Source organism: Mus caroli, chromosome 4 (genome assembly GCF_900094665.2).
Source record: "Mus caroli chromosome 4, CAROLI_EIJ_v1.1, whole genome shotgun sequence".
NCBI classification, from domain to species: Eukaryota; Metazoa; Chordata; class Mammalia; order Rodentia; family Muridae; genus Mus; species Mus caroli.
The window spans coordinates 27,900,812-27,915,944 of record NC_034573.1 but is presented as its reverse complement, the minus strand read 5'-3'; the positions used below and the strand labels follow the sequence as shown (position 1 = coordinate 27,915,944).

The window sequence follows — 15,133 nt, the reverse complement described above, 5'->3', positions numbered from 1 at the left end:
GGCGGATTTCTGAGTTCAAGGCCAGCCTGGTCTACAAAGTGAGTACCAGGACAGCCAGGGCTATACAGAGAAACCCTGTCTCGGAAAAAAAAAAAAAAAAAAAAGGGAAGGGCCTGGTGAGATGGCTCAGAGGTTAAGAGCACTGACTGCTTGCCCAGAGGTACTGAGTTCAATTCCCAGCAAGCACATGGTGGCCCAGAACCATCTGTAATGGGATCCAATGCCATCTTCGGGTGTGTCTGAAGACAGGTACAGTGTACTGACATACAATAAATAAATCTTTAAAAAAAAAAAAAAGGAAGGAAGGAAGGAAGGTAGGTAGGCCGGTCTGTCTAGAGAGGTTAAGTGCTCAGAGGTTAAGAGGCACTGGTTGTTCTTCCAGAAAACCCAGATTCAAATCTCAGGACCTACATGGTAGCTCACAACTGTCTGTAACTCCAAGATCTGACACCCTCATATAAACATACATGTAGGCAAAACACCAATGCACATGAAAATTTTTAAAAACTAAATAATTTCTTTAAAAAGATCCCTTCCACTAATCTAAAAATATTTCCAGTAAGGAGAAAAGCATTATTTTCACCATTTAATTTCAACCACACTGGCCATGCTATAATCTCAGTACTTGGAAGGTGGTGACAAGAGAATCCCTGGTTCAAGGTCAACCTCTGCTATGCAGCAAGCTCCAGGTTGTCCAGGCTGCCTCTCTCACTCAATAATAATTAGTATTAATTAATTAGACCACAGAATGGTTGTTTTAGTTTTTTAGGGCTGTAGAGATAGAGCAGTTACAAGCACTTGCTCCTCTTCCAAGGAACTTGAATTAGATCACCAGCACCTGTAATTGCTAAAAACCCCAGCTCCAGGGGTTCTAATGCATTCTTCTGGACTCCATGGGCACCTGCACATATGTGACACGCATGCATACACACACAGACACAGAGACACACGCACGCACGCACACACATGCACGCACACACACACACACACACTTTTTTTTTAATTTATTTAATGTTTTTAAAATCTGTTTACCAGGGCTAGAGACGGCTCAGCAGTTGGAAATACTCACTGTTCTTGCGGAGGACCCACGTTTGATTCCCAGCACCTACACATCAAGAGTTACTTTTTCTAACTCCAGAGATATGGTAACTCACTCTTCTGACCCCTGCTGTACATAGGTGGTACACACAAACACACTGAGGCATACACATATATTCATAAAATAATTTTTAAAAACTATGTTTACCAAAGTGTCTATAAATAGTAACAGCTGCAAATATTAAAAGTTAGGACTTGAAGCCAGTAAGATGGCTCAGCAGGGAGACACTTAGCTCCCAGCCTAAAGACCTAAGTTAACCTCAGGGACCCATATGATGGAAAGAGAAAGCCAACCCATACAAGTTACCCCCTCACCTCTATACATGTTCTGAGGCATCCACCTGCCTATATGAAAACACCACATACTCACTAGATAGACAGACAGACAGATAGACAGACAGACAATTAAATTTTAAGTCGGGACTGGAGATGTAGCTCAGAAATAAGACTGCTTGCCTAGGATGCCCTGGGTCTAGCACTAGCTCCACTCAACAAGCACTGTTTAGGGTTAATAAGCCAAGACCAGGAAGACTAAACTGCAGCCAGTGAAGACCAGCAGTGAGGTAACTACGATGGAACACTGAAAGGAAAGGGGACATAAGGATGCTGGTGAACTATATTAACAGCATCTCACTCACAGCTCCAAGGAGAGAGACGTGGGACAGCAGTCAAGTAGTAAAACATAAAAATGGCTGAAAGCAGTCGCTCTGTGGAGTAGAACTGATGGAAAGGAAGAAGGAATAGAAACAGACTATAACTTTTCTCCAGTATAAGCTTCCCAGTATTATTTTGCTTATCTAAATACAAAAAAATCAAGAAAGAAACAACTATATGTTACTATTAAATAGAAAAATGTTTGATGAAAAGGAAAAAATATTAAGGATTACAAACATGAACCACATATGGTTTCCTTTATTCTGCTTTAAAAAAAAAAAAAAAACTTACCACATTTCTTAGACACAGAATTAAACTTCTGCTCTGATGATCAGAACATCTATAATCCAAAATGTTTAATCTGAAACTTATGGAATACTGATCTGAAACCACACTATTGCAAAACTGTTTAGGTAAAACCTGTATGTATTTATTGGATATAATTACCTTTAAGACCATTTCCATGAATCCCATCCCCAGCAAATCCAATTCTCTATGTGTAAATCTTTCACACCACTCTGGCTCCCAGGATTTCAGATAGAGTGTTTACCCATAACAGCAATAAATATTAATTCTACAAGATACTGCTCACCCACTAAGTGACAGGTACTGTGCAATTCTAACATTACAAAACAAGGTGGAAGAAACCAACATGGTTTTCCTACAGCTTATTTATAATAGAACAATAGTTATCATTTCCTATCTCCATGAAAGATCTGAAAATGGGGAAACAGAGTCAGGCAGAAAAACTGAGGAGTGATGTCTGAAGGAACAAATACCCAATTCTTAACACCATTTATCCTAACAGAGTAAGGTATTTTTATGGGAAAATGTTCTCTTCTGGAGGTTTTATAAAGAAGACATTATGGGAAAGAAATAAATTAAAATTAAAATAGCCAAAGATTTTTTTTTTAAATAATGAAGACATCATTTGGCAATACAGAAAATACTGTGGCAGAGCTCACATGCATGAGACCCAAGATTCAATTCCTAGTACCACCAAAATTAAAAATAGTTTCTATGCTCTCCCAGAGGTCCTGAGTTTGATTCCCCGCAACCACAAGGTAGATCACAACCATCTATAATGGGATCTGATGCCCTCCCCTCCCTCTTCTGGTATGTCTGAAGAGAGCAACAGTGTACTCGCATACATAAAATAAATAAAAACAGTTCATATGGCTGAATTCCAGATCCACTCTTGCGGCTTATTATACTGTGGCCTGCATGTTCTTCCCATGCATGCAGTATAAACAGGTCTGATGGCTCATACCTTAACCCTGCAATAGGACTACTGCAGTTTCAGAGTGGGTAAGGCTAGCCTAGGCTACAAAGAAATTCTTTCTCAAAAAGCTGTTAAAATTCATTTAGACGTATACAAAACTAACAAATCTGAAGCCAAATATTCAGCAGAACGAACTAAAACTGTTTATACAGCTTAGAATACCAATAAAATAAAAGCTATGTAATTTCTGAAACACATTTATTTTGCTGTTCAAGTCAGAAACTCAAGTCCTGAGAACTCCCTCTCCCTAGTAATGCAATATTCAGTCTTCAAACATTAGCTATTTCTGTCATTATTTTTTAGTAGTGGAACTTACCGAGTGCCGTCTGCTTTCCAGCTTACTTTATAAGGCTTCTGCTCTAAAAGTCTAATATTTTGCTTGTCCATGGAGACAGGCTGTGCTCCAGGGAACCCAGACCTTAAAGAAAGAATATTACTCTGTCATGGCCACATGCAATCTTGTGTTAAACCAATCTCAAATGTCCCACATGTTGATCACAATGTTCTTTCTATCATGAGAGTAATTTCAAATGGAATAACATCAGCTATCACAAACGTTCTAACAGAAGATTATCATTCTCAGCCAGGAGCAGTGGTGCATACCATTAATCCTAACGCTCAGGAAGGCAGAAGCAGGCAGATTTATGGATTCAAGGCCAGCCTGGTCTACAGAGTGAGTTTCAAGACAGCTACACAGTCTCAGGGGAAAAAAAGTTTAACAATTTCTTGACATTTTAAAATACAAGTTTACAGTGGACTAAATTGCCACTGCTGTAATATAAATATTGGGCTAATTTAAGAATGTTATTATATAGGACTGGAGAGGGAACTCAGTGGCTAAATGCTTGTTATATAAAAAGGAAGTGTTGGGGTTTCCAGCACCCATGTAAAAGCCAAGCCTGGAAGCAAGTGCTATAATCCCAGCAGTAGGAGAGGGGAAGGGTCCAGGGGTGCCCTTGGGTCTGGTACTGTTAAGGTAATTAAGCTAAAATTCAAGCTTTTCTCTGAAGTATGAGACACACCTGCCCCAGGCTGTGAAGTATAAAACACACCTGCTTTGCCCTTCAGGTCATGCATACTAAATTTGAGGGGAAGCACAGTGGAAGCAGAAGTGGACAGTGGGAGTCTTTCCCTGTCATTCTCCACTGGTAAGATCAGTCTGACATTCATCAGCAGCAGCAGCAGACACAAAGGGATCAGAGAAAAAACTCTGCTGACAACAGCAGTGCTGCGCTCTCCAGCAAGATCTGAGTCATATGGCCCTGACTCAGCATGACCTTTACAGATTTCCTTGAAAAAACCTGAAATCCTCTTAAGCACTCAATGTTCACACTAACTTTAAGAAGCAAAAATGCCCAATTAATGTCTGCATTAGCTGTGTTACATAAAGAATAAATTTTATTTAAAACTTGAAAATACTTCTTACCCTTCCCAGCCACAGAACTGATGACATTTCTGCTGTACCTCTCCTAACTTGGGTTGAGTTGTTACTTGAGTTACACCTTTAACAGTTATGCCTTCCAAGAAAATAGCTCCCTTTAAAGAAAAGAGGAAAAAAATTACAATAAATATATATGTGTGTATAAGTCTATACACACATATATAATTAGAGGACAAACATATTTACAAAGAAATAAATCAATTTATTCTCACAAACCTAAGAAAATTCATATTAAACAGAAACAATTCATTTTCACAAGCCTAGGAAAATTCATATTAAACAGAAACAGTCTGTTCCACCTGCTGTACTAGTGACATCTATAACCTACCAGTTATAGAGGGAGCTCAGGCAAAGAGATTATAATTCTAAGGCTACCTTAGGCTATATAATAAGACCCAGTCTCAAAGCTAAAAAAACAAATGGTGTACTCTAGCAAAGTCTATAAAATCTTCTAGGCTTGGGTTTTTATACTTTTTAAAACTAAAACATTAGGTCTAAATGTATACTAAATTAGTTTCAGATACATCAAAGGGCTACTGCCAGTAGTATCAACAAAACTATATAACAACTTTGGCTAATAAAGAGTAAGAAAATCTGCTCTACAAGTTGCAAAGTTCAACCTTCTGGCCAAGACTTGGCAAGCAAGGCACTTGGGAAGAGGAAGAAATATATTACAAGTGATTTAGATAGATAGATAGATAGATAGATAGATAGATAGATAGATAGATAGACGGACAGACAGACATCACTGTGTGGGAGCAGGGACTGAAGAGAAGGCCAATGGTTGAGAACACTGACTGTTCTTGCAGAAGGACCCTGGTTTAATTCCAAGCAGCCACAAGGCAGCTCATAAGTATCTGGAACTCCAGTCCCAGGGCATCCAACACCATTTCATACTCCCATGGACACAAGACATACAAGTGTTACACACACATACATGCAAGCAAAAGACATGCAAGTGTTACACATACATGCAAGCAAACACTCATACACATAAAATAAATCTTTAAAAAGAAAACACACTTCTAGTATCAGCTTTGATGATGATACCTGTCATTCCAGCACTATGGTAGCTGAGGCAGGAAGCCCACAAGTTTAAGACCAGCCTGGGCTACACAGTAAGTTTGAGGCTAGCTAGGCTATATACTGACAGCCTATCTAAAAAGAACTTTTAAAAATCAGTTGTTTAATAAGGCTCTTTCTAGCATTAAAAACTAAATACTGAAAATATATTCTAAAAGCAAAGCTCTAAGACCTGTAATATAGAGAATACTCAAGTTGTGTCAATATCCCTGTAAAATTATCTTAAATATGCCCAGCTGTGCCTTGTACCCAAGGGCCTCTCTCTCTTAACCATCATGCTTAAATATTAAAATATCTTTTATCTTCTTTCACATATTACATCTTCTCCCTTCTCTCCACCAAGTCCCTTCCACTTCCCAAGATCCACTCTTCCTGTTTCCGTTCAGAAAAGGGCAGGCCTCCCAGAGATATCAACCAAATACGGCATATCAAGTTACAGTAAGACTAGGCACATACCCTCATATCAGGGCTGGACAAGGTAACCCAGTAGGAGAAAAAGGGTCCCAAAGGCAGACTAGAGCTGAAGACAGCCCTCAAAGAACACCAGTTATACAACCATAGCATATATGCAGAAGATCAGGGTCAGACCTACTATATAGGCTCCCTGGTTGTCTGTCTAGTCTTTTTGAGATGCTATGAGCCCTGTTAGTTGATTCCGTGGATTCCTTGGTGATGTCCTTGAACCCTCTGGCTCGCACAATCCTTCCTCCCCATCTTCCATAGAATTCCCCATCACCTCCTGGGTCTCTGCATTTGCTCCCTTCAGTTGCTGGATGAAGCCTCTACAATGATAATTATGCTAGGCTCCAGTGTTTGAGTATAGCAGAATATCATTAGGATACACTTCACTGAAATTCTTCCCCTAGTGTTTGGCTCTATCCTTGGACTCTGGGCTTTCCAGCTGCTGGTCCCTGGCCCTCCAGGCAGTGTCAGGCATGGGCTCCCTCTTGTGGCATGGGTCTCTAGATGGACCAGTCATTGGTTGGCTACGCCCACAAGTTCTGTGCCACCTTTACCCTAGCACATCTTGCAGGCGAGGTAAATTGTAGGCTGAAGGTTTTGTGGCAGGGTTGGTGTCCCAATCCCTCCACTGAAGCCTTGACTGGTTACAGAAGATGGTCGGTTCAGGCTCCATAACCACCATTACTAGGAATCTTCACTAGTGTCATCCTCATAGAGTCCAGGGAGTCTCCACTGCACCGTTTCTACCTCGCCCCTACTCTTCACTGAGTGAGTGCTCTCTCCTTCCATCTCCCCACCTCATCCCCTCCCATTCTCATCCCTACCAACCCCCAGTCCACCCCCAAAATCTATTCTATTTCCCCTTCCCAAGGAGAGTCATGCTTCCCTCCTTGGGCCCTTCTTGTTCCTTAGGCTCTCTGGGCCTGTGGACTGTAGCATGATTATCATTTACTTTACAGCTAACATCCACTTATAAGTGACTATATATCATGTTTCTCTGGGTCTGGGTTACCTCACTCAGGATGACTTTTTCTAGTTTCCCCCATTTACCTGCAAATTTTATGTCAGTTTTTAACAGCTGAGTAACACTCAATTGTGTAAATGAACAACATATTCTTTACCTACTCTTCGGTTGAGGGTGATCTAGGTTGTTTCCAGTTTCTGGTGATTATGAATAAAGCAGCTATGGCTATAGTTGAACAAGTCTCCTTGTGGTAGGATAGAGGGTCCTTTAGCTATATGCCCAAAAGTGGTATGGCTGCATCTCAAGGAAGATCCATTCCCAGTTTTCTGAGAATATGCCATACTGGTTTCCAAAGTGGCTGAACAAGTTATCACTCCCAAAAACAATGGAAGAGTATTCCCCTTGCCCCACATCCTCAACAGCATGAGCTGTCACTTGTGGTTTTGATCCTGGTCATTCTGACAGATGTAAATGGAATCTCAAAGTAGTTTTGATTTACATTTCCCTGATGACTAAAGATGCTGAACATCTCTTAAGTGTTTCTTAGCCATATGAGATTACCCTGTTGAGAATCCTCTGTTTAGATCTGTGTCCCATTTTAATTGGATTATTTGGTTTGTTGATATCTAGTTTCTTGAGTTCTTTATATATGGTCATTTTGTCATATTGCCTTACAGGAGGATTTCCGCTTCATGAGGCCCCATTTATTCAACTTGATGTTAGGAGCTTGACAGAGTTGTCTCCTGTGCCGATACATTCAAGAGGATGCACTCTCACTCTCGCCTCTATTAGACTTAGGATATTCGGCTTTATGTTGAGGTCTTTGGTCCACTTGGACTTGAGTTCTGTGCAGGATGATACAGATCTATCTGCATTCTTCTACATGCCCACATCCAGATAGACCAGCACCACTTGTTGAAGATGCTTTCGTTTTTTCCATTGCATATTTCTGTCTTCTTTATCAAAAATCTTGTATCTGTTATATTTAATTAAACCCCAAATCTGCTTTAAAAAGAAACCCACCCGAGGGTGTTACAGTGCTAATCAAGCCTTTGTATTTCACTGAATCTAAACACATCAACCTTGATGTAACTTTTAACGTTCTTTCCATTGGCAAAAATAGAGAAATAAACCTTTCAATTGTATTTCATCATCTCATTGTGCAAACCAGTAACTTTAATTTTAAAAAAATCAAATAACTTTATTAATCATATATGCTCAAATTAATGTTGCTTTTTAAAGGTGTATTTGAAAAGCCACAACGTGGAACATGAATGACTGTAATCAAAGCACTAAGAGGGCAGACCAAATTCAGAGCAGTCTGAATAAACAGGGTGTGTGAGATGGCTCAGGCATGAAGGCCCTTTCAACCAAGCCTAGACATGAGTTTGATCCCCAGGACAGGGAAGGATAGATATGACTCCAAGTTGTCCTCTGACCTCCTACAGGTGTGTCATGGATGTGGACACGTATCCACACATATGCACACATACAAATAAATGCTTTTAAGAAGCAGTAAGCGCCAGGTGTGGTGGTGCACGCCTTTAATCCCAGCACTCGGGAGGGAGAGACAGGNGGATTTCTGAGTTCGAGGCCAACCTGGTCTACAAAGTGAGTTCCAGGACAGCCAGGGCTACACAGAGAAACCCTGTCTCAAAAAAAAAAAAAAAAAAAAAAAAAAAAAAAAAAAAGAAGCAGTAAGCATCTACTTACTTATACACATATTTATGTATATATTTGTAAGGGAAGTGTGTGTATATGTGTGTGTGTATATTTGTATGCATACTCACATGTGTGCCTGAAAGTGGCTATGCGTGTGTGTGTGTGTGTGTGTGTGTGTGTGTGTGTGTGTAGGCCCCCATATACACATAACCAGATAAGTAAATGTTTTTTTAAAGGCGTAAGCAACTACATACACATATTTGGGTGTGGGAATATGTATTTATGTGTGCATATATGTGGAAGCCAGAGGCTTATTGCATAGGTACACAGAAGTCATGAGTTATATATACATATGTCTGTATACAAAATATATGTTTGTCTACATGTGAGGACAAAAGAATTATGGCTCTCTTCGTCAACTGCTATCTACCTTATATTCTAAGACACAGTATTTCACTGAATCTAAACACATCAATTAGGTTAGGCTGGCCAGCAAATGAGCTCCAGCAATCCACCTGTCTCTGCCCCCTCAGCTCTGGGATTATAAATGTGCACCGACATGCCCAGGTCTTGCATGGGTGCCAGGAGCCAAAACTTTTACCAGCTGAGTCATCTCTCCAGCTTTCCATCATCTTTTGAAGCAGTTTGTCACCAAACTTAAAAGATTTGGCCAATTCAGAAAAGAATGGTTGGCCAGCAAAGCCCAGAAAACTTTCTCCAAAACCCACAAAACCACAGACATGAACTACTATGAATGGCTTTATTAACATATGTATGTATGTATGAGTGTTTGTCTGCATACGTACATGTGCACAATGCATCACAGTCCCTGGAACTGAAGTTATGTAACAGTTGTGAACTGCCATATGAGTGCTAGGAACTGAACCTGGGTCCTTTATAAAAGTAATAGTGCTCATAACTGCTGAGCCGTCTCTCCAACCCCACTTTATGTTCCAGCGTGTGTCTACTTGGCTTTTCACATGGTGCTGGGAGCACAACTCCAGCCCTCACAGCTGTGTAAGTACTAACTGAATGTGTCATCTCACTAGTTTAACAATGAATTCATTTTGAAAATATTTCTCTTCTCATGCAATTTACACTAGCCAGTGACCTTATAGTCTTCAAGCTGGAAATGTATAAACACAATTAAGTTTTCCAACTAAGAATTTAGAGAAAAAAACTAAATTCTCTGCAACTATGTAGCAGAGAATGGCTTTGAACTCCTGAATCCTGGAGTCAGCGTGCTTCACTATGCACCACTTGTACAGTGCTAGAGAATGATCCCAATTTGCATGCATGCTTGGCAAGTATTTGTAGCCACAATCCAACTCCTAGTATTTCATTAGACTTTTATTGTTAGAAGATTAAGAAAAGCTGACTAGAGAAGTAGAAGTCTTCTAAATTGTATATAGTACAAAGGAAACACCCTATGGCAGGGAATAGTTACATTAACTGTGTGACTATTTTGTAAAAACATCCTCACTGGGTATTAAGTAATATGCCAAGTTTATTATTAACACTATAAGCTAATCTCAACATAATATCTAAGAGTTCTTTGATTTACATAAGAAGCAAAACCAGAATAAAACTTTATACCTCTAGTTTTTTTAAGACTGCTGGGCTGCAAGGTGGCTAAGCAGGTAGACACTTGTTGCCAAGCCTGACAACCTGAGGTGTCAGAACCCACATCATGGTTGGGAGGAATGAGCCACACAAGGTGTCCTTTGACTCCCACCATTATATGCAAAGCCCCTCCACCCAAAGAATAAATAATTTTGTAAGACAAATTTTTAAAGTCCGATTTGTGGCTAAAGTTTAAAAAGTGAGATATAGTGGGACATGTCTATAACCTATCTCAGCACCCAGAAGGCTTTAACAGGAGGATTAGAAATTTGAGACCAGCCTGGACTTCATAGTGAGATCCCGCCACACCTGCCTCATGAGATCAAGAGTTACTTAATGGGTTCAGGTAGAACCAAAATTAATTTCATAAAATCAGATGCCACTATTATGCTCTTCACACACGTGCATACACATAGACAGAGAGACAGAGAGACAGAGAGAGAAAATAACAGAAATATAGCCTGTGCTGGTCTGAACATGCTTGGCCCAGGGAGTGGCATTATTAGGAGGTGTATCTTGGTTGGAACAGATGTGGCTTTGTTGGACAAAGTATGTCACCGTGGGGTTGGGCTTTGAGACCTTCCTCCTAGCTGCCTGGAAGACAGTCTGCTCTTGGCTTCCTTTGAATGCAGATAACTCTTAGCACCTCCAGCATCATGCCTGCTTGGACTGCATGGCTTCCTGTCATGTTGATAATGGACTGAGCCTCAGAACCTGTAAGCCAGCCCCAATTAAATGTCCTTTATAAGAGTTGCCTTGGTCATAGTGTCTCTTCAGCAATGGAAACCCTAACTAATACAGAGCCAATATCCCACAATAAGTTTAAACAAAAATATAGAGCAGCATGATATTTGGGAGCCACCACGATGACTCAGCAGATAAGGGAACTTGCAGTTTGCCTGACAACATGAGTTTTACCCCCCAGGATCCAAACATATATAGTAAGAAAAGAGAACTGACTCCCACAAGTTGTCCTGACCTCCACAAGCATGCTGTGTCATTTCCACACCACGGCATTCAAGCATGCACAACCAATCAATCAATCAATCAATAAATAAATGTAACTTAAAATAATTGTAAAAGAATATTGTAGTATTTGTGAACATTACCAGTTTTAACCGTTCTTTTCTCCTTTTACTAAAGGATGCACTTGACCCTGGTTCTGAGTCCTTTTTTCCATCTTCATCCTCATCTTCTTCATCATCATCTTCAAAACACCAATCTGGCAATACAGGTGGTGGTGGTGCTTCTTCTATATCTCCATAGCGACGAAAAAGTTCCTTCAAATAATCACCCTTGTAGATTCCTGGTGGTCTGGCTTGGGCAAATGTAGCAACTGCTGCTTCAATACTATGAAAAACAATCATTTTTCTCACTAGTGTCCATTTATGTAGACTTATCAATTATTAACTCATACTCAAGGTACCCCAAAAAGTATAACTGGCTTATAAAACAGACAAATCAAAGTCTTTCTGTCTTTCTTCACCTGCAAAAGTTTCAATCAATGATAAACTGATTCTACAAATGCATGCCCATGGTAAGCTGTAACATATGTTACACATATATCACCCACTACACTACATGTCCCACTATAATATATAGTCCATAACACATGGTACATTCTTTTTGGGGGTTTTTTGGGGTTTTTTTTTTTTTTTGGTTTTTTNGAGACAGGGTTTCTCTGTGTAGCTCTGGCTGTCCTGGAACTCACTCTGTAGACCAGGCTGGCCTCGAACTCAGAAATCTGCCTACCTCTGCCTCCCAAGTGCTGGGATTAAAGGCGTGCGCCACCACGCCCAGCGTACACGGTACATTCTAATATATGATATACTGTAATGTCTAAAGACCATTGCCATGAGTGCTTACAACAGACATGGATAGCCAATGAAAGGAATTTTAATAAAATATTGAAGGTTAAGGTCTCCAAAAGAAAACTTGGGTCAAGAAAATGTGAACAGCAAGTTAACACAATGGTTTATCAGGAACCACCAACAGACCAAGGCACCAAGAGTACACATCTTGCAAGAGCACTAACCACCAGCCAAGTTTGATGCTACTGTGCACAGTACTCTGAAAGGCCAAAGCTGAAAAGTACACAAAGTAAACACGCACTGAGTATATCAGAAAAAACACAATCAGATATGTGTTTGCCTGACTGCATTCCAAAAAAGGACCTAATGGGCTTTAGAAACATAAACAATGAACCTAGAGCAGGAGTAAGAAAATTCTGTTAGCAGTATCCTACTCTCATAGAAATTTCAAGTAATTGAGAATCTAATCCTTCAAAATCTGAAAATATAATCCACAAATGACATGCTCAATAAAGACAAGACTTATTTAAACAGATTAATGCTTCCTTCATAGAGCATTAAAGCTTTCCCTAGTTCTGAACAGCTAGAAAAGACAAAATTTAAAGGAAAACAACAGATGTTTCCAAAGCTGAATATAAATCCAAACATTGGAAGATCCAATCTCTGATGATTCCAAAATACAAGAAAAGCATGGAAAAGTAAAAACATCAGCTATAGGGCTTATAAGCATCAGCAATTGTTACATGCATCTTCTTCCACTATAATAATACTATATAATATACCTCCAATCCATTTTTTCCACCAAAAAGGCACATATAAGGAAACCAGTTCGGTTGAAGCCATGGGTGCAGTGAACACCTAGAAGAGAAAGGAATTTTGTATTAAACTAAATCACTTCAAATGCCACACACTGTTTTAAAATGACAACTTGCCTTTAAAACATTTCAATTATTTAAGTACACTACATATTCATACATTTTTAAAACAAAATATTCCTTATAACTTAATAGTTTGTTGGGCGTTATGAACCCAGGTGGAGTCTTCCGCCTTGCCACACCTGCAATTTCCTACAGGAGTAGATTGCCTACTGAGCTAGCTTTGCAACACAATCCAGCTGAAACAGAGGATAGCTCTGTGGGCTCTCCCTATAAACACAGTGCTAAATATGAAACTTTGAGCCTTGATCAGAAACTCTGTCTTGGGTTCATCTTTCTCTCGAAGCCTGTTCCTTTTTCATTTCCAGCCCCTCTTTCAGGTATACTCAGTTCATCCATGGCTGCTGGACAGCTACAGTTTGTCAATTTAGGTTGCTTAGAACCTAACAGAGCACTAGACAGAAATTCAAAAATAATACACTGGTTTATTAGTTTAAACTCTCTGTCTAAAATTTGTTGTTAAAATTTTTCAAGATTTTGAGTTTCAAACACACAACTCAGAAAGGAAAGACACACAAATACAGGACACCTATATCCCAGAAACTTTGGTCTAGTGTTTCCAGCCTTCCTTATGATCAATGTGAAATGCAGTCAAACTATTGGAAAAGAAAGTCTAAACCAGACTGGGAAAAAAGTGTATAAAGTCATCTAAGGATTGGAGGATTGACAATAGTTGACTGTAATCAACTAAGTGTGGTGGCCTGAACAAATCTGGCCCCCACAGGTTCACAGGGAGTGGTATTATTTAAGAAGATTAGAAGGTGTGGCCTTTTGGAGTAGGTGTGTCACTAGGAGTGGCCTATGAGGTTTCAGAAGGTCAAGAAGGCCCAGTGTCTCTCTCTGCTGCCTGTGGATCCAGATGTAGGACTCTCAGCTACCTCTCCAGCACCACGTCTGCCTGCATGCTGCCATGCTTCCACCATGACAATAATACACTAAACCACTGAACCTGAAAGTCAGCCCCAATTAAATGTTTTCCTTTATAGTAGAGTTGCCATGGTCATAGTGTCTCTTCACAGCAATAGAACAAAGATTGCTGCAGATAACTGATTGACTAATTGGAGGGCACTAATTTGAAAGTGCTTTACAAACCAACTGAGTATCTTCACATGGGGCTTCTACTATTTTATAATAAATTTTTACAAGAAAAGAAACGTAAAAATAAAAATTAAAAAATAAATTTATTTTTTCTTAAACTCTTTCAGAATATATTCAAGATCATCTTCCTGGGCATAGTGATACACCCTATAATCAAAGCATTAGGAAATACAAGGAGAAGAATCAGAAGTTCAAGGTCTTCTCAGCTATACAGCAAGCAAGGCTACAAAAGGCCCTGTCTCAAAAATGAAAGAAAGGAGGTGAGAGACAGAGAGGGAGAGAGAGAAAGGGAGGGTAGGGGGAGTGGAAGCGCTCATTGAACAGTTTTGTGTTTTCATCCCACTTTTCACTCCAGCACTTGAGAGGCTGAGGCAGGACTAGTCCAAGAGTGATGGCACTCCAGAATCTATGACCATGTCTATTATCACAAACAAAATACCAGAGTTTTTAAAATAGTAATGAAAAATTCTATGGACATTATTAACATAAACATTACTGCCGGATGGATCAGCTCAAACTTCACTCTCCCAGAGGCCAGGTGTGGTACCCCACAAGACTAATCTGACTATTCAGGAGAGTGGAGCAGGAGTGTGGCGAGCATGAGGACGTCAGGTGGTGGCAAGACGGTTCTTCAGGAAAAGGTGTTTTCCACAAAGCCTGTCAGCCGGGATTTAGTCTCCATAATCCACGAGGTACAAGGAGAGAACCAACTCCTGAAAATACCCTCGTGGCCGCACGCACACACACACACAAAGTATAAACGCATGCTCAACACCTAAGCTGGAATATTTAGGCACTGAGTTCAACCTCCTGCACTATGGTGCATTCTCATAACCCCAGTCCTCAGGAAATAGAAACAAATGATCCTGAGTTCCAGGCCAGTATAGGCTACAAAGAACCTGTCTCAAAAACCTGAATAAAATATAAAGAACTCAAGAAGGTGGACTCCAGAAAGTCAAATAACCCCATTAAAAAATGGGGCTCAGAACTGAACAAAGAATTCTCACCTGAGGAATACCG

General features: G+C 40.0%; 1 protein-coding gene across 6 annotated transcripts in view; it reads right to left on the bottom strand.

Moving 5' to 3' along the window:
* The window catches only part of Rngtt (RNA guanylyltransferase and 5'-phosphatase), a 191,028-nt gene that overhangs the window by 157,520 nt on the left and 18,375 nt on the right, over nt 1-15,133 (bottom strand). For all 6 annotated transcript variants that reach the window (XM_021159528.2, XM_021159529.2, XM_029476149.1 and 3 more), the window contains exons 5-8: nt 12,863-12,938; nt 11,379-11,619; nt 4,461-4,570; nt 3,351-3,452 (exon numbers count right to left, since the gene is read on the bottom strand). In XM_021159528.2, coding sequence (XP_021015187.1) covers nt 3,351-3,452; nt 4,461-4,570; nt 11,379-11,619; nt 12,863-12,938 — 529 coding nt within the window. The remainder of the gene's footprint in view (nt 1-3,350; nt 3,453-4,460; nt 4,571-11,378; nt 11,620-12,862; nt 12,939-15,133) is intronic.